Source organism: Crocodylus porosus, unplaced genomic scaffold (assembly GCF_001723895.1).
Source record: "Crocodylus porosus isolate Cpor-Errol unplaced genomic scaffold, CroPor_comp1, whole genome shotgun sequence".
NCBI classification, from domain to species: Eukaryota; Metazoa; Chordata; order Crocodylia; family Crocodylidae; genus Crocodylus; species Crocodylus porosus.
This window is the reverse complement of record NW_017728912.1, coordinates 20375866-20395231: the sequence shown is the minus strand read 5'-3', so window position 1 is coordinate 20395231 and position 19366 is coordinate 20375866. Positions and strand designations below refer to the sequence as shown.

Here is a 19366-nt window from a genome sequence, read left to right as displayed (position 1 = left end):
TCAAAGAAAGTTAGCAGCTACTAACTTCCAATATATTTTATTAGGATTTTGAAGTGATTCATGATATGCTCTTTGACTTTCAAGTATTTCCCCATGAATCAGTCACAAGCTAGCAAAACTTCAATAAAATCCAGAATGAGCTGCCAAAGCTGTCCATGCCTATGTGAAAATGCTAAGTACTATTTATTATTAAAAGAGAGGATGTCCAGCTAATACTCCCAGCCCCAGCTAGCAGAAAAGTTCCTTATTTTAAGTTATCTTTTCTTCCCAAAGATACTTCAAAAATATTACCCATATGCAAAGAGGTTGACCCTTATTTATACTAATTTATCTGCATTAAAGCAACAGTACTTGAGAAGGGCTTTACTGTAAATGAGAACCAGGCCCAAAGACTGCTACAGAATAGCAAGAAACAAGAGAGAATCATTTTTTAAAAATATTTTTCATTATACAAAAAGCATTGATAAATATTATCTGTAAATGGCCCAAAGAGTAGAATAGTGGGCAATGACGAAATACACAGAATCCTGTGCAAGCAATAGATAACTCTCATTTATACCGTATTCGCTGAGCAATTTTCATTGCTTTTAAACTTTTCATGTGTTCCTACCCTCCCACTCCCCTGCTTCCACACCTGGTTGGAGTTACTTTCAGGAATGGCTAGAGGTAGAGGCATAATTGGATGCCTGAAAGCTCTGGGTGGTAGCAGTGTACATGGCAGCATCACCAGCTGTGGCACTGCGGGCACGGTGGCGGCCTAGCCGGCAGCACAGCTGCTGCCATTTTTGTGCTCCACCCTCAAGGTCAGTACCCAGAGCTGATGCCCTAGTTGCTTCCCCTTCATTATGCTACTGGCTCTCAGCTACTTGCCTCATTGCCCCAGAATGAGGAAATTTTAAGAGGGTCAAAATACATATGGCCACTGTGTGATCTGACAAACCAAAACAGACCTTTAAGGAAATGCAGCCAGGTTTTGTTTTTGGCAGCTGTGAGATTGCACTAAGTTTTATTCACAGGGGATGGACTGGCCCCCAACCCTCCCCATGAGGTCTGTAGCAGCCAAAAATTGGGCTCCTAGTGTTCCCAAGAGCACTTTTTTGTAGTCTGATTTTGAATCACTGACTTTTATGGCAGTTACTAAAATCTAGTGGCAGGAGAATAGAAATACAGGGTTACAGCTGTTTGAGATGTCTAGACATTAAAGGCAAATCAATTGCTCCCCACTCATAAAATGGCTATAACTCCTCAAGGCAGTCTAATAAATCTGCATAATAAATGGGATGTTACGTTGGGATGGTCCCCTTAAGTTAGAAAAACATCTAATCTTTCTGAGAGAAAGTTTTCATTTAATAGTCCACCCCAAATTTGATATAAAATTCCACTTAGCCAGAGAGCTTTATTATAATAGACAGGCTATTCCATACACCCTAAACATGATCATAGTGGCTAATTATATCTAGCAAAATTTTAATTAAAGACCTGGTGAAGCACAAAAATACCCTGCAGAGCCGAAATGGAAAATCTTTCCAGGCATATTAAACACTTTACATCATGGTTTAGGCACTGGTTTTATCATGACACTTTTTAAGAAAGCTAAGATATGATCATGATGAAATATAACGGGCAAAAATAATGGACGTACAATACATGACGTCCAATAATGATGAAACATAATGGGCAAAAATAATGGACGTACAATACATGACAGGTATTAATCTGTGTGCCAAATAAACAAATACACGAATACTGAAATTGTTCATATGTCTTGAAATCTAAAGAGAGTCAAACATTTCTTAGGGTGATATCTTTTACTGGACTAACTGCATGATCATAATTGAAATTTAACTAAAGTGACAATCAGATAGGAAAGTGCTGATTGTGATGTTTACATTTTGGGGTAAGTTTTCTAAAGTACTCTATATGTGTCTTCCCAATTTGCAAGTGTGATTTCCATCTGTGATTCTGAGTACACAGAAAATGAATTGTGGGTACAAGCTCTATTTACATCTACAATCAGATAGACTTACGCAGATCTGGAGCTGTAATTCAATTGCAGATGCAAAAAGTGAGTGAAAACTTCTGACAAGCAAATGGCTCCCCCCAAAGTGTGGCCACCATTTTGAAACCATGGCTCTTTCTATTTATAGAAGATCAAACTACGCATCTCTTTCTCACATTAGGAAGTATCTTTCTCCTTGATTAGCTCCACACATTATGTTGCTTCAAGTACAAACCTTCCTCATGTTAAGAAGCACTTTTTCACATGAGGACTACCACTGAAGTTCTGTCCTCACTGACTCCCCTTGCAAGTGAGAAGAGAATCAGATTCTCTCAGCCGTACCTAATGTGACCCACACAATAATATGGTGCTAAGCAGCAGAGAACTGTGCCCTGCCTCTGCCCCTCTGAGAACTGGGTATCTATCACTGGGCATCTATCATCAGAAATCTAGACAGATCACCATGCAATCTGACATTTCTGTAATGAATGACTATTCACAGACAAGCAGAATCCCAAGACAAATTATGAAAAGAGTTGATTTTCCATGTATTCATAATAGGTATATCTTCTTTCAATATTGTTTGCAGAGACAAAGCTTAACTCCACACTCCTTGCACGTGTTTGCAAACATGTAGAAAATATGCAGTCTCATTGGATTCAACAGAATTACTTGCTTAAGCAGGTGCTACTTTGTATGAGTCAGGATTGTGTAATGGCCACAGTCTTGAGAGTTTAGTGACTTAATTCTAGTTACTAACTTCCGACATGGTCAGCAGATGGTCACTGATAGATCAGCATCAGCAGTGAGGATAATTCTTCAAAACAAGACAAACACAGGGAAAGTGAAATATGCCTCACCTTTTCTCCGCGTTCTCCTGGATCCCCCTGATCAAAGGAGTCAGAAGAAAGAAATCTTGATTTTATTAACATATGCAATGTTCAGAGTGAGTCATTACATGGCTAAACAGAAGGGTCATGAGACATCAGACAACATATTCAATACAAGGCGCTGTAGAGCAGCTGTATTTTATTTGATACTATGGATTATTCCAGAGAAGAAGTCATGTCATGAATGATTCAAAATAAAATTCCTATGAGCTACCCAACATTGTACTTGCAGTGCCATCCACAGTTAAAAGACTGGTAATTTTGTGTGTATGACTCATCTTGGTTTCTTACTCTGGCTTACACAGAAGGTAAAAATCAGGGTCATGTCTCCATAAAGAAAATCATCAGGATAAAGAGAAACCAAAAGAAAATGTACACAGCTCTTCTCCTTGCTGAAGGAGAGGGAAAAAATAAATGAGAATTCTTGAGGGTGAACAGCAGATCTTCACAATTGTGAAGAAAGGAAAACCTTTTAAGCACCTTGACCAGATTCGTAATATAGGACAGAGTAAAAAGCCTTTAGTGTTCCCAAAGCGCAAAATAAAAGACAGTTTATAGCTAGTACTTTTAAAAATTACAATGGGCTCAAGAGGACAGTTCAAAGGCCTATATATATTCATATGCTGAATCTGACCCTGACAACTCATCATTGCATTTTCGACCACTCTAGCTTATCCCCATCCCTTTGGATGGCAGATGGTCTCTAGGCAACTCCATGAATACTGCTGTGAATACAAATTAAACATTAACTGCCATCATTTGGCTTTCACAGTGGATAAAGTGAGAAAAGGCTATACCCCCACATGGCTTGTTCTTTTTCCTGATGGACAAGAAGCAACACAACAAATTCTAAAGTCTGCCCCGGCTGTCTGTCACTGCCAATGTGATGGTAAAAGCAGCTGAGCGAGCACCCACAGATACTCTCATACAGATGAATGGATTAGACCCTGGTGTTACCCTTTCTGAGAGGCCACCAATCCAAACATGTTGCACACACAGAAAAAAGTTGTTTAAAAAAAATATGCTTGTTTTTGCTATAATGACTAGTGGCCCAACCTTCCTTCGCTGGAGTTTTCTGCTAACTTCTAAAAGAGCAGGATCAGATCACACATTTTAACCTTGAAGCTTATCAAATAATTGAGCACAGTGATCCTTGAAAAAAAGTCTGAAATATATGTCAGGAGCATAAATAAAGGCCTAGGAAAAGAGCTCCAAATTTCCAAACACTTGAACATATGGCTTGCAGTACATATCCATGTATCAGTGATGCTGGCTGGAATTGTATGCATGCCATGGAAAAATATACTGCTTTATAGTGAAATATGGAAAACTTTACAGCACTGATGTATGTAGGAAGATCATTGAAGAAAAATCATGAAATAAGCCAAGCCAAAGCATGACAGAGCCATTCAGTTGTGCTTCTGTGCTTTAATTTTAACCAGTTTTGTATACTAACCTTAAGTCCAGGTGTTCCCCTTTCTCCAGCTGCACCAGGCAAACCTGGATCACCCTAGCATGGCAATAAATACAGAGATTGATAAAAACAAGATGAAGAATATCATCAATATTCTAACCAAATATCCTCTAGTGGAGAATAGGTAACAATGAACAAATACCAAACGCATTCCATTTAAATACAGGCATACTTCGTTTTATTGCGCTTTGCTTTATTGCGCTTCGCAGATATTGCGTTTTTTACAAATTGAAGGTTTGTGGCAACCCTGCGTCGAGCAAGTCTATCGGCACCATTTTTCCATTGGCGCCATTTTTCCAACAACATTTGCTCACTTTGTGTCTGTGTCACATTTTGGTAATTCTCGCAATATTTCAAACTCAAATTTTGAAAGAAGTTCTACTGTGGGTAAAATGCTATCAAACAGCATTGCATGCTACAGAGAAATCTTTCGTGAAAGGAAGAGTCAATTGATGCGGCAAACTTCATTGTTGTCTTATTTTAAGAAATTGCCACATCCACCCCAACCTTCAGCAACCACCACCCTGATCAGTCAGCAGCCATCAACATCGAGGCAAGACCCTCCACCAGCAAAAAGATTACGACTCGCTGAAGGCTCAGATGATGGTTAGCATTTTTTAGCAATAAAGTATTTTTTAATTAAGGTATATACATTGTTTTTTTAGACATAATGCTATTGCACACTTAATAGACTACAGTATAGTGTAAACATAACTTTTATATGCACTGGGAAACCAAAAAATTCATGTGACTCGCTTTATTGCGATATTCGCTTTATTGCGGTGGTCTGGAACCGAACCCGCAATATCTCTGAGGTATGCCTGTAAATATCTGAAAGTTGGGGTGCTTATATTTAGCATTCTGAACCACTTGGGATGGCTTCTGATTTCAGTTACTACAATATAAGTCAGTCACTGGAGTCAGTGAGTTTACAGAGTTGTAAGATGGAGATGAGAGAATGATCAAGACCTTTGAGCCTGCAAAACTGACCCATTAACCTCATACAAGTAGCCTTTCAAAGGCATGTGCCCTTTCATAGAGTGAATCTGACGTTGACAATTTATCTCTTCATTTTTTGACCTTTCTAGCTCATCCCTGCATTTTTGACCCCTCTAGGTCATCCCCAGTCATTTGGATGGAAGTCTGCCATCCAAAGACTGCCAGTATCTCCTCTTATTCAGCCTGGAAAAGCACAAAAAGACTAGTATTGGACGGATGTTTTATTGCATTGTATTGTGTTGAAAACTATTGAGTTACTCTGGCACTTCAGTTCTAATCTCAGTCATAAGACAGATATGCAGAGACTTGTGGAAAATTATGACAAAAAATGCTAGATTTCAAAAAGGCCCAGTTCTAGAAATGAAAGTTTTGGGGGAGTTGGTGATCTTTTAATTTTTGTATGTGAACTCATTTGGCCATTTCTCTTAGCTTGGTACTTGTAATAAGGGCTGATAGTTGAAAATGAAGTGATATACAGTAACCACAGCCACTTCGAGGTTTTTATTATTCTCATTATAATTTTGAAATAAAGTAGTTCTCATTTTTGTTCCCATACAGGTAAATGAAGACAAGTTTAAAAAAAATGTAATGGATACTTCACCAAATTAATACGTTTAAGAAGTTAACAAATAATGCCCCCAATAAACTCTTCTTTGTTCAAACATTTAATGAGATAATCATCAGCCTCAGTAACTTTTAATAACACACATGCAGAGTACAGTCTACTGTAACTACGAGTCTTTGTAAAAAGTATTAAAATGGCACAAGATTTAAAAAATGCATGCCTAAAGGTGGACTCCAAAATTCATAGTTAGGTACTTAAATTAAAAGGTCTGGTTTTCAAAAGTGCTTAACCTTCAATAGCTCCCCTTATAATCGAACTATAAATGGACACAAGCAATGCAGAAGAGTCTACATTTAATGTTCAGGAACTCAGAGGACAAAATGATGTTTGGAGAATTATTCAAGCCTTGCCTTGCCTTCTCTTTTTTCTTCATAGAAAATCAGGCAATTTCCCTAACAAGTTATTTTGTAAGTAAATGTTATAGGAGTCCTATCACGGAATCTAGTTGCAACCTCCATTCGAAAGAGACTAGTTTTCTGCAACATTTGCCACAGGCAAGAGCCTTTGCCATTTTTAACTTCTTTAATCATTTACAAAGCACATATATAGAATACAGCTCCTGTTGAGATTCTCCCAAAAGCATGTGTGACATGCAGTGAGGAAAGTCTTCGAAGCAGGAGGTGAGCCATCTAATCACCATGACGGTTACACGGTTACAGGGAGGAATAAAGTCACAGTCAATGTTCCCCAGGATTCTTGAATGTGTCCAGTCTGATACTGTAGTAGACAAGCTTGACCCATCAGGAGGCAAGCATTTACAGCTACTGACTCTCAAGCATCAGGGCCCTACAAAGGGCTAACCTAAAAAGCACTTGAAGAAAAACTGTCATTTGAGACAACAAGTTGGAAAAGGCACTTGCATGTACACTCATTTCTCCTCCTCCCCTCCAAAGAATGAGTCACTGTTCATTTCTGTCCCCTTCCCTTAAAACAGCTGTTGCCCACTGATACTCTCTCAGTGCTTAAGTCTTTAATCAAAGTGTCAGGGTTCCAAGGCTCCATCTTCTACTAGGGCCTGCATATCAGTGGTATTAATGCCTGTAGCTACCAGGGTGGTAGAGAGAGACTGCTAAAGTAGGTCAGAAGAATCAGCTTATTTTCCCTGAAATGAAGGGAAAACCTTAAGCTGTTATCTGGTTAGAGTAAAACCCTCTTAAAATAACAGTCTTGTCCTGAACCTCTTTGCAAGTCTCTCTAACGTAGTTCTTCTGTCCTCTGTGCTGGATTTTTGGCACTGCTGGTACAAGGGCAGAGGGTATGCCCCACAGGAGATCAGCTCTAGAGGAAAGAGAGACTGAAGGCAGGGCTTCAGGAACAGTTTATGAGTGACCTAATGGTTCTGAGATGATTTTCTTCCTCTGAATTTAATGACCAGCACTTCAGGGATAATCTCACTTTCTGACTTTAATAATACATACTTTCCCTTCAATTTTTCATCTTCAGAAAATTGTTTTGTTTCTGGGGACTCATCTACCCAGGGATGTTTAGCTAAAGCACAGTAACACAGTACTCTTTCATCCACTGTGCAGTAAGTTCATCGATTGTGCCCTTGTGCCACCATAAAAAATGGGGTGCAAAGGTGGCAAACAGGCATCCTTGCCTCTTGTTATGCACTAATTGCCCACAAACATTTGCACAAACAAATCTAATCACAGACTGTGGTTCTTATGGGGAGGACACATATTGCATGCTCCTACAGACACGTGTAAGTGCATGTTCGTGCTGCCCTGCCCCAACCCAGGGCATGCATCTGCAAGCAGAAAACACCTGGGGGATGCGTGACCTGGGTTAGATCCCCTTGCAGGGGGATTCCTGGGTCACATGTCTGCAGGTGGAGGAACCCATAGGCCATTTTCCCTCTGGATCAGGCCCCTGAAGCTCCAAGAGTGGCAGATGAGCAACCATGTGGCACAGAAGCTATGGCGATGTCTGCTTCTACTGATCAGCTGTGCTTGGACACATCTCAGCACAGCTGATGCCATAACAAAAACGACATCTATTTATATTTTAAGGGCAAGCCTTATGGGCAGTTACTGTGAAGTAGCAGATGTGCTATAAATCCTGCCCCACATACCTCATGGCAAACAGTTCATGGGCAGATACACTTAAGCCTCATACAGACATTCAGTTCCTTCTGGGAGAGTGGATGCTCTCTCAGGAGAAACCACAAGTGTATAGGGCTAATTAAAGACTGTCGAAAAGCCCCAGGCTGAATCGATTCAATCTTCACAGGTTAGTCTAAGCTGCAAAGATTGAACTGATAAGCAAATGAATAGACATTCATGTTTGATCCTGGAAATGCAGCCACATGCCTGCAGTGACCCAGGCCAATAGCCAGGGAGCAATAGAGCTCCCTGCTCCCTTTGCTCATCTGAAGCAGACAGCTTGGGCTAAAGCTAGCTTTCCCATCCTGCAAGGAGGACCTGGGAGGGGGAGTTTGCAGGAAAATGCAAAGCATCCTGGGATGCTGGGGGGCTGTGAGTTCATTTGAAGCTGGAGGGGATCTGGGACAGAAATTCAATAAACTGATTTAACATAAATCAGTTAAGTCTGATACTACATCCATCTTAAACCAGTTTTGGCCATTTTGAAAGCAGTATATGTACACTGAACTTCTGTTGTGTTACAGATTTGAACCACTTTCTGATCACTTATACCAGCTTATGTGTAATTTCTGTCCCTAGTGTAGATGTTCAGGCTTTTTATCCCAGAGTAAAAATGGCTGCTCTAGGACAAAAATAACCTGAGAACAACCAGGGTTAAATCACTCCCAAAAGTTTTTCCTGGGAGAGAGAATATCTGTACATGCTGTGTCTTCTTTCAGAAGACAGCGTAAGTCCCTTGCTGGACTCTGTTGCCCTAGCCGGAAGCAGAACATGCCCCTTTCACAGTTCCTACATTGTGCTGCAGGGGAACACAGGCTGGCCACAGGCGGTCTGGGTCAGATGATCAGCACTGCCTAAAGCACTGCAGAGGGACGCTGCAGAGCATGCTGAGATGTGCACACAAGGCCCTCCCCTGGCTGCATAGTGTCAACACTGCAAAATCTCCACTCTTCAGAGCCTCAGCATTTGAATGTCTGTACACACAGTTCTGGGTATGATTTTCTACCAGAAAAACAAACTTGGAGAATTCTCCCATGATTTGAATGCATGTGTGCTGTCTGTGTGTACCATAGCTTACATCGCTTCCACTTAGTGTAAAATAAGACCATCTGCATGAGAACAGTTTGAAGCAGCTTGGTGCATTGTAAATTCTGTAAGTTTACAACCTAGCTTGCTGAGCCCCAACTTCCCCATGTAGACAAGCGTCGAAAGCCTTGGTGGCAGAACTGGCTCTGATATTACTGAATATGTTTAGCAGCATGCACACAGGAGACTCTACACAATCAGCAGCTTGCTTAGAGCTATCAGACCCAAGTGACTTAGCAGATTCATGTATTTCCAGGAACTTCATAATATGTACTCAACCCACATCTCACCTAGCAGCCAAAGTAACATCTTTAATTCCCCATTCACCATTTTAAAATGTGTTAAACAGCATGCAAGTGGAGCCTTCCAGATGATAGAGGACTACCATTCTAGTCCCAGCTTGTTTGTAAAACTACCATATGCTAAGCTTCCTAAACTTTGACCACAAATGTAGTACAAGGCTCCATGTTTCCTGCAGCAGGACATTAATGCAAAACTAAAGATTTCCTTTATCCCTTTTCCTTTTTACTAATAGAAAATCTGTCAAGCTTAAGGGTACCCTGAAAGCTTATTTCACAAAAACTTTCTAGCCAGTTCTTCCTTAGTGGTGTGGCCACAACGGACAGAAGTGGGTGACCTTTGAGGCAGGAGAGAGAATATATAGAAAAAGTGTCAGTGGCCTACTCTACAATGCATTCCATCTCTGCAACCTGCAGAGAGCACCACTACAAAAAAAGAAATTTAACCACAAAAGGAAAATCGCTGAACTTTAAAATGTGACCGTCTCCAAGGAATAATTGATAACATACTTCAAGAGCAGTAGCAAAACAGAAGGGGAGGCTGCAGTTTTATTCAAGGAAAGTTAAAATTTCACAGATAGATACTATTGCACATAATCACTTACGGTTTTTTAGCATAATTGTCTGATCATAGTATGGACCAAATTCTGTCCTTCAGTTACATGGTTTGAACTAAGGGCAGATTTTGGCCATATATGCAATTTACCAGTTTCCACTTTTAAAAAAAAATTCCATAGGTAGTTACAAAGCAAAACAGCAGCTGACATCTTAAATACACAGAGATTGATAGTGCCTCCTCTGCTATACCTTAAAACACAACATTATTTAAAAAATATTGGTCCCAAATGACCACTTTAGTACTTAGGCTGAAAATAATTTAGAATGTATTAGTTAGCAACTATGGTTTATTACTGTTTTGCTATTTATTTATTTACATATTTATTTATTTATGCATTACCAAAGCACATTTTTAAGCTAGAATATAAAACACTGCATGGGCTGTTTTAACCACTCAATCACTTACTGTTTTATAGAGTAATGTAAAAGATGGATGTAATTTTAAAGGTTAAAGAATGATTACACCATTCTTTTGAGGAAATGAGGCACCAAAGGAAAAATCTGTCATTCAACAATGCTATTACATGTAATAATTTCAATCAGATTATTTTTCAATGGGGCATTAGTCAATTGAAAGAAACTGTGAATTTCACTCTTTCTTCTAATATAGTTTTACATTCACTGTGCCACCATGGATGTGTTTCCTGACAAGTGTTGAAGTCTATCCTTAACAATGCTGACGGTGAAGGTGTTAGATTGTAGAAACAGTTGTCTTCTGCACATCATTTAGATTTGAAAGGTATTTAGTTCTTGTTTGCTTTTTTCCCCCCAAACAGTGACTCTGTCCACTGCACATTCCAACTTCAGTTAATTCCCTACTTTCACTTTTGTTACCTCCTTGGAAACAGGAGGCACTGTTAGTCTGAAAGGAAAAATCACTTCGCAAAACATATCTATAATTTTCTAATGTATATCTAAAAACGTAACCCATACTCTTTCTTAAAATGGAAATGAGGACCATACTGTACTCTTACATGGGAGACAGACAGAGGGCCCAGGAAACTGTGAAGTCAACAGTGAAGATTTATCTTGTGATCTTCCTCCTGCAGGCAGAAACCTGAGGGACTGAAAAGGAGGCAGGCTTGTAACCTTCCAACCCCAAAGAAATAAGTTAACCTGAAACCCTAATGGCTGGTTGGCTCTTCTTTTCAGCTCCTCCTCCAGCTAGAGGGCTCCTTCAGAAACTGTGCTGCTGGATTGAATGGGCTTCCATTACCATGTCTACTCAAAAGCATCCTATGAATGATAGGCATGGACTGTTAGCTAGCATAGCTTCTAATCACATTAAAATATGTTGTGTTAACCACTGTCCCTGGAGATGGGAATGCAGTTTAATGTTGGTGCTCCATAGCAGTGTGAAGCACACTTGGTTGGTCAATGGCTTCCTTAGTTGTTCTGCAGGAGACACTATGGCATCCACACTTTTCCCATATGCCAAACGGTTTGCAAGTTTGCAAAAGCAATCAGGTCAATATAAAACATATCCTGAACCTGTAAACTTGCAATTAAATATCTTCCAACTTTTTTCCTCTACAGTACTACTCATTAGCCTTTAAGAAGACAAGATATTGCTCAAAGGCAAGCTCATATACTTACAAAAGATATGACCACTCATGCAAATGACAGTGAAATTGTAGAAATGTACTGTTTGATTTTTTTTGTAGATTAATATCCCAAGTCCACAGAGCTATAAAATTTGTAGCAGTGAGTCACAATATTCATGCTCATACCTCATGTGAAAAACTGCTAGCTGAGATGTATAGATAGTGTCCAAAAATGGCTTTATTATTTTATGGTAGTGTAAGTGTGATGTTGTAGCAGTGATAATCCAGAAATTATGTGGGAGGCAAGGATTTCTTAGAATGACATATTTTATTGGACCAAGAAGTTGGCATAAAGTTAGACAAGCTTTTGAATGAAAGATTTTCTAAAAGCCTCTGGATTTTTCATTGTAAGTGTCAGATTTCGATAGCTTCCATGTTATGGTAGCATAAGCATGTGGAGATCTGACAAAGAAGATCTTGCATTCAAAATCTTGTCTAATTTTTTCCAACTACATCCAATAAGAGACATATCATCCTTGGCTCTTGCATTTATTATTTAATATACAATATATATATACACATATATGTATACATATACACACATAAACTATGAAGCCTAACGATATTTATCATGTAATTGTTCACGTTAGTAACCTAAATAGGAATTAGCTTTAATTTCTAGCACTGTTGTATCCAGTAACCTAGGCAGAGAGAACACATTTCTACTCCTTGAGTGATGGAAATGAAAATCAAAGCAAAGGACTATTTGACACAGAGAGATGTTGCTAAGCACTGATGATCAGGCTGGAAGTGCAAATGCTTAAAAGGAGCTGCACAGAGGGTATGGGAATCTGAACTGTAACTCGAACAAAATAGGCATTTTGCCAAATTTGAAAGCATTAAGTGTTGCAGCCAAAGGACCAGCATATGGTACTGTGACATCAAGGTCAGTTTAACTAAATTCAGGACAAAAGGACATGAGGCCTTCAGTCTCTCCCCATCTCAGAGAGGAGTATGTGGTGGCCTAGGCAATGACACTTTGGGACCTTTGTGCATGTTGGCAGAAGCATTGTAGCTACATTTTCAGCAATATGCATGAGGATTTAATGAAGCTATAACGCTCAGTATTGTGCAGCTTGCCAGGACGAGGCCACAGGGTGGTACCTGTGGAAAAAGAAAAGTCTGCATCTAATAAAAGGCTGAATTCTGATATAATTTGAATCGGTAGAAATCAGGATTAACTACATCAATGGATCAATGGATTTATATTGATGTAAAAGGCATCAGAATTCGGCACATAATCTTTGGATTCCCACCATGTCTTTCAGCTTTTCACCTTACACACATGACAAACATTTCACATTACAAATGGAAATCCTTTGCCTGGTAGGTATTATTATCTCCCTATTACACACTGGGGCAACTGAGACCCAGCCAAGCAAATAGACTGCCTGACTGGAGTGAATTTCACAACTCCAGCAATTTATGTCAGCTGAGGGTCTTACCCAACTTCTTTAATGTCCACCTCTGACCATTAAATAAGGGTCTTCCAGCTGAAGTTAATGAGAGGGCTGGATTAGGCCTTATATGAAGGCTTAAATGTAAAACCCATTCCATTTTCTTTTTTACAGGACTGACACTGAGAATGGCAGTCTCTTACAAAGGAAAGGTTTTCCCTGCAAAGGAGCCCGGAGCCGCTGCTTTTATTTAAGTTTATCATAACCTTGTATTTTTAGCTCCTAGTGGTCACGAACTGAGAGAACACACAGATTAACAGGGCAAATTCTGTCTTTAGTTGGTCCCTCTGTACTCAGAACTGAAGGTGGAATTTAGGTAGCATGCTTATATGTGTTGCACCTAGGCAGAAGACTGCAATTAGTTGATTCTTCCTTCAATTGGTGAACCAAAAAAACCCCAAAACAATTCTATTCTGACCAAATCTTTACAAAAATATTCCAAATGGAAAACTGAAACATTTAATTTACTTTGATAAATATTCAATCCAATTCAAAATGCTTCTGTTTTAGGTATCTGTAAGGAAAGCAAAGGAAACAGAAGACTAGATACAAAAAGCTGCCAGAGGAGGATTTGTCTCCTTTTTACTCAAAACCCCAAGAGGGTTAAAGCAGTCATGAAGCTTGTTGAACACACTGCTTCAGTTTTCTCCCATACCCAAGGGAATTTCAATCTACATTTCTAACTCACAGAAGAATCCCCTAATCAGGAGGCTGAAACAAATAGAAAGTATACTTGAACTTGCATATTCTAACCATTGTGCAAGCCTCCCCTCTGCAAAGCTATAGGGTATTCTTCAGTGTGCTTCACTCAACTCCTCCTACAAGGCATTGTGTTTGTTTTGGGACAGAGAACAGGGGAGTGAGAATGACTCTTTAGCCCAGTGTTTTTAGGTTGCTCATCTCAGAAGCGGGACACATCCAGATTCCACCCCTTAGCCAGAGCTTTTTAAGTATTCAAACAAGTGAAACAGTCATCAGAAGGGACTAACAGCATCCACCCCTAAAGATCCTTAGGGCATGCTCCTGCGAAGAAGGCAGCTGCGGGGTGAAATGCTGTTAGGCAAAAAAGGGACTTTGCCTCCATCTTCCTGGCTGGTTACTCTAATCCTTGGACTATTAGGAGAAAAATAGGGAAGTCATCACTGACCTAGAAATTTTTGTGAGTCTGCCCCACCCCTCCTCCACCGCCAATTTTTTTCAAGCAAAAATTATTCAGTAAATTCAATCTGAATTCCCAAATACTTTGGGGACTATACAATTCTTGTTCTCCAGCTAATTTACCATTTGCTGAAAAGAAATCACTCAGTTCTACTCAGCAAGAGAGTAAATGCTCCATAATTTAGCTGCTGACCACTTACACAGAGAATTATTGTTGCTGACATAGTGGGGTTTTGTTTTTGTTTATATACAACATGTGGATTCATTAGGCACTCTTATGTGTACAACACGATCCAGAGGATTGATGGTTGCCTAAAATAATATACTATACAGAAACTCCAGGGCCTTCATTAGCAGAATAATGAGAAGGAGTTTTCAAATGCACAAATATGTTGAAATACCTTGTGGCTGTCAGTAAACGGAGGAGGGTTTCACGTGTTGCAGAATCCAGCTTCTGGCTGTGTATCTGCCATTAACACTAACTGAAGTTCCACATATTAACCCCAAGTGCCCTGATGGGAGACGTTGCACTTTGGTTCACTATCAGCAGCAACATTCTAACAAATTTGACTACTTCTGGATGTTATAGAGGTCACACAATTGCCATTGTCAAAGAAAACTGTTTTATCAGTAAGTTGTGATGATAAGACACCATTGCGTTACATCGGCACTAAGCACAAACAACTCATTTTGGACAATAGTAGTATTGTCCAAATAGCAGTATTGTCCAAAATGACTTGTTCATGCTTAGTGCCGATGTAACGCACTGATGTCTTATCATCACAGTTTGGTCAAAACTTCTGACAAAGGTTCCGAAAAAGGTTTTAAGATTGTGAAATGTTTGGACATTCTTTCCAAGTCCGAGTTGCAAATAAATGACCAAAATAGGAAGGCTAGAAATAGCCAGAGGGGAAAAGGAAGCGTGCTCTTGTAGTCAAAGCAACGGAATGCTTGAGTTCCAGTCCTTTTTCTGTCACAGATCTCCTATATGACCTTCGGCAAGTCAATTAGTTTCTATGTATCCCGTTTCCTTACAAATGATGATAACATTTTCCAACATGGGAATATAGTAAGGTTACCTTTATTTATGCTGGTAGGTCACTTGGATATTATGATAATAGGGGTGGCCTGACAGATCTGAATTTCTGAATGTTTATCTGAGCCTGAATTTGATTCAGTTTGAGGTATGCATACTGTTAGCCACGATTCAGCTCTTGTAGCATGACGATATTGCACAAGACCCCAAATATATATTGGCATGGTTTTAAATTCATATAACCTATAGGGAAGACATGTCAAAGGAGCCAAAGGGAACTGACATGTTCCACCTTGCAGGAAGAACTAGCTGCTGTACAGGTTCAGGTCCTAAAATGAGAATTGAGCAGTCAAAACGGAGGTGGGTAGCTAGCCTAGTTTTCATTATGAGTGTTTAATTTAAAAGAAAATGAACTGAGAGGGTAAAAACAGTAAGAGAGAATCCAGACTATTGCATGACAGCATAGTTTTATGGGATGCGTAGTTCTTGTTCCAGCTGGCTGATTTTTTCCCTCCCTCTGAGAGGAAAAGTTTGTCATTGTGGCTATATTTTTCATTCACTAAAATGTAATTAATTTTAAGGATGAGGAAATACAAGAGGCCCCCACAACCTAATCCAGTCTAATTTTACTGTAAAATATATAAATGAGAACAGGGGGGAGAAGTGCTTTCTCAGACACGTTACTGTGAGTTTTCATTTCAAGCCAGGGTTGAATTACCTCCTTTCAACTTGCTTTTCAACTTTCACTTCCCCCCTCCTCCTCAAAAGGAATTTAAAATTGTTTTTTTAAGCACCAGAAATCTCTCCTGGCCCACTCACCAGGTGAAATGAAGTGAAAAGACTCTTCAACAAGGCTCAGCTGGTCCACAAACTCGTCTGAGAGTTTGTGAACTATACTCAATCATGTTTCCTTCTTTTGTCTTTCTTCTTTCAATAAATGCCAGCATATGCAACATAATTTTAACCTCCCCTCCCCAAACAAAAAACCCTTCTTTAAAGTACAAAGATGATACCTGTGAAATAATGTCCTGTGTGATAAATAGTAGTGAAGAGGAAATACACATGAACTATAGTAATATTAAATAAGCATGCAAAAGGGCAATAATAAATCTGCACATGCACAGACTCTAAATCACTGGGCATATTAAAAATAAGAAAAATCTTTCAGGGTTTATCAAACTGTTATAGTTACCTATTAAAACCATTTAAAGTGAAATGATCTACACTGACCACACATTTTGCTCTCACTACATCCTTCAAAGACTCTTAAGGAATGCATAAATAAAAATGAGGGTCCAGCCTATGTAGGAGGTGAAGAGGGGAGGATTTATGTACTGGAGGTAGAGTCTCATTGAAAGCTTATGAGAATTACATGGCTCAAGTCATGTACTTCAGCCTATTCCTTCAGGCAACCATACTGCATTCCTTCCTTAGGAAAAGGCTTCAAAATTCTTTTCGACTTGTTGCAGCCATGGGAGCTCTGCCCCAATAATATTTGCATGTGGAATACCAGATTTAGATCAGATCCGTGTAGTATCTGAACTTTTCAAGAATGCCTTGGAGTCATTTTCCGCCTAGTGATCTCAGGACAGAGTACAGGGCAGCTTCATTACAAGGACCCCCATTTATAACAAACCCCCACTTGGAACCATCCTAACAGCAGGAACCAATTATTTTCAGTTATGATGCAGCAAATGGACTTACCCTACTATAGCAAGCACTTTCTTTCAGTTAACATTTTTCCTGGTACCGGGTGGGTTTATTATACAGGCAACCCCTGCTTAATGCTGTTTCATTTAATGCTATTTCACTGTAATGCTAATTTTAAATTGATACCTGATTCCACTTAGTGCTCAGCAAATTTCCTTATATCACTCACAGTCACCATCTTGGGTCATCAAAAACTTTTGATTTCTCTTAACACTTGTTTCACTTAACGCTCAGTTTTTCAGGAACCAATTAAGAGTGCTAAGTGGGAGTTGCCTCTAATGAGGTTGTATACTGTGGGTGCATCTATACATGCAATTAGCACATAGCAATAAACTTTGGTACAGTTTGTGCCAGACTTTATTACTTCCAGGAGTAGTGTTTACATGTGTGCCCAGGACTGCAGCATGTTCAGCCGGGTCTAAGCAACCCCAGCTGGCAGGGAGCTCAGGGGGTCAGCCTGCCAGCCCGGGACTACTCTGCCCGGGATCAGCCAGCAGGTAGCTCCCACAATGTAGCACCCTCATGCCCCAGCCATTCCGGGTTACTGTCTACATGTGCATTTCAGTGCACATAACTACTCTACTGTAGGATAGTACTTGTCCCGGAAAGTACTATCCTACAGTGGAGTTAAATAATTTACGGCACCCTAATACGGGCACACATGTAGATGGTGATGCCTTACTGCAGAGCTAATTAGTTAGCTCTGAAGTAAAGTACAAAGTAAAGTAAATGCATCCTGTATGTCTAAATGGCAATGGTCCATTCCTACCCCTTGTGTTTCCATGCAGGCACTAAGCACAGTCCTTGCGCTGTGTTCCCAGGCAGGCCTGTGCCACTGCTAGTACTAGATTCTCCAGTGGCGGGGGACAAGTATGGGGTTATATCTATTAGCTAGCACAGCATAGCCAACAGTGAGAGGAATGTATGCTGTGATCAGAAAAAAGGAAGAGGAGGTCCTATTTAGAGCGGCACCCTCTTGGAGGCACTGCGACCATCTCAGACACAATGGACCCAGCATTAGATATTGTTATATGGTTCTTCCTTACTGACATTCCCAATAGGGCAGTGAGTAAAATTTCACATATTCCTCTTAATCTGTGCATCACACAAGAACAGTAGATAGTCTTATAAGAACTCTGTAACGTTTCATTGGCTTTGGCCTTTCATAAATAATACAGTATATATGGGAGTTTTTGGGGGGAGTTACCTTGCCACTATTTTTAACACAATGAAATCTCTTAGTTTAGCACTACCATGAGACAGCATATGGATCATGTAATATAACACTTCATTTAGCAGTCAGTGGTTGTCTAAAATAAGTGGTTTATATGTTAAGGGACTGGAAAGTGATTCTATGTACACTCTGAACTTGTGATTTAATTCCCAGACCTATCGGTTAAAATTGTCAGCCATCTCCCATAATCCATTACTCTGATTAAAGAAAATACTGTAACAGGAAAAAAAGAAGAATACGGAGAAACCTTGTATGACTGAGATTACCTATCTGTATGTTCATTTTTTATGCTAAGAAAAAAAGCATTGCTGACTTTTTGCTGCTCAGGGCATTGCTACAGATGAGTAAAATTTAGAAAAGAACTTGAGTACATTATTTAACTTTCAGAATGTGCTTAAGACCAATGACTAACAAAGTAAAGAAAAAAATATTAATTGTATTAGTACCTCCTGCCATCAGAAATTGCTTGGCAGAGAGAATTCCCTCATCAGAAACCTATAATACCTTTCCAAGGCTTTTAACCATGTGCCTTCTCACAGTAGTTGATTAGCATTACTCATGTGAGCCTATTCTGCAAATCACACTAAATCTATAAGGTTGCTGCCCAGATCTCCAGCAAACAGCCCACATCCTGCTCCAATTTTAATCGATACAGATTAGTTACTAAAGTGTAAAAAAATATTTCTCAGAAGGCTGTAACAATAGTTTGAGCCTATGGAGGATGAGAAGCCAGAGCTGAACGATGGAAGAATTAAGTTTGATGTGGAAATTACTATTCCAGTTTTTATCCAGCAACATCTTCCTGCATAACAGTTCACTGCATCTAAGAGCATTTGTGGCTTTGCATATCATCTGAGGCTTAAGCAGCCTGTCAGGGAGGCATCCTAACTATGGCACTTTATGCAAAATGCCATGAATTAGGGTGCCACTGAACCCAACAGGCATTCCCTGTTGTGGGGGAGGAGGGGTGGCTCAGATCCTGCCTGCACTGGCCCAGGCCAGCAGGTAGTGGAGCTCTCCACAGCTCCACCCTCCCTGCCAGCTGGCAACTGAGAGCAGTGACCGGGGGGGG

General features: G+C 39.8%; 1 protein-coding gene across 1 annotated transcript in view; it reads right to left on the bottom strand.

Annotated features, from left to right (window-relative positions):
- COL25A1 (collagen type XXV alpha 1 chain) overlaps positions 1-19366 on the bottom strand; it is a 526117-nt gene that overhangs the window by 88009 nt on the left and 418742 nt on the right. Inside the window, exons 15-16 of the mRNA XM_019533963.1 lie at positions 4346-4399; positions 2860-2886 (exon numbers count right to left, since the gene is read on the bottom strand). Coding sequence (XP_019389508.1) covers positions 2860-2886; positions 4346-4399 — 81 coding nt within the window. The remainder of the gene's footprint in view (positions 1-2859; positions 2887-4345; positions 4400-19366) is intronic.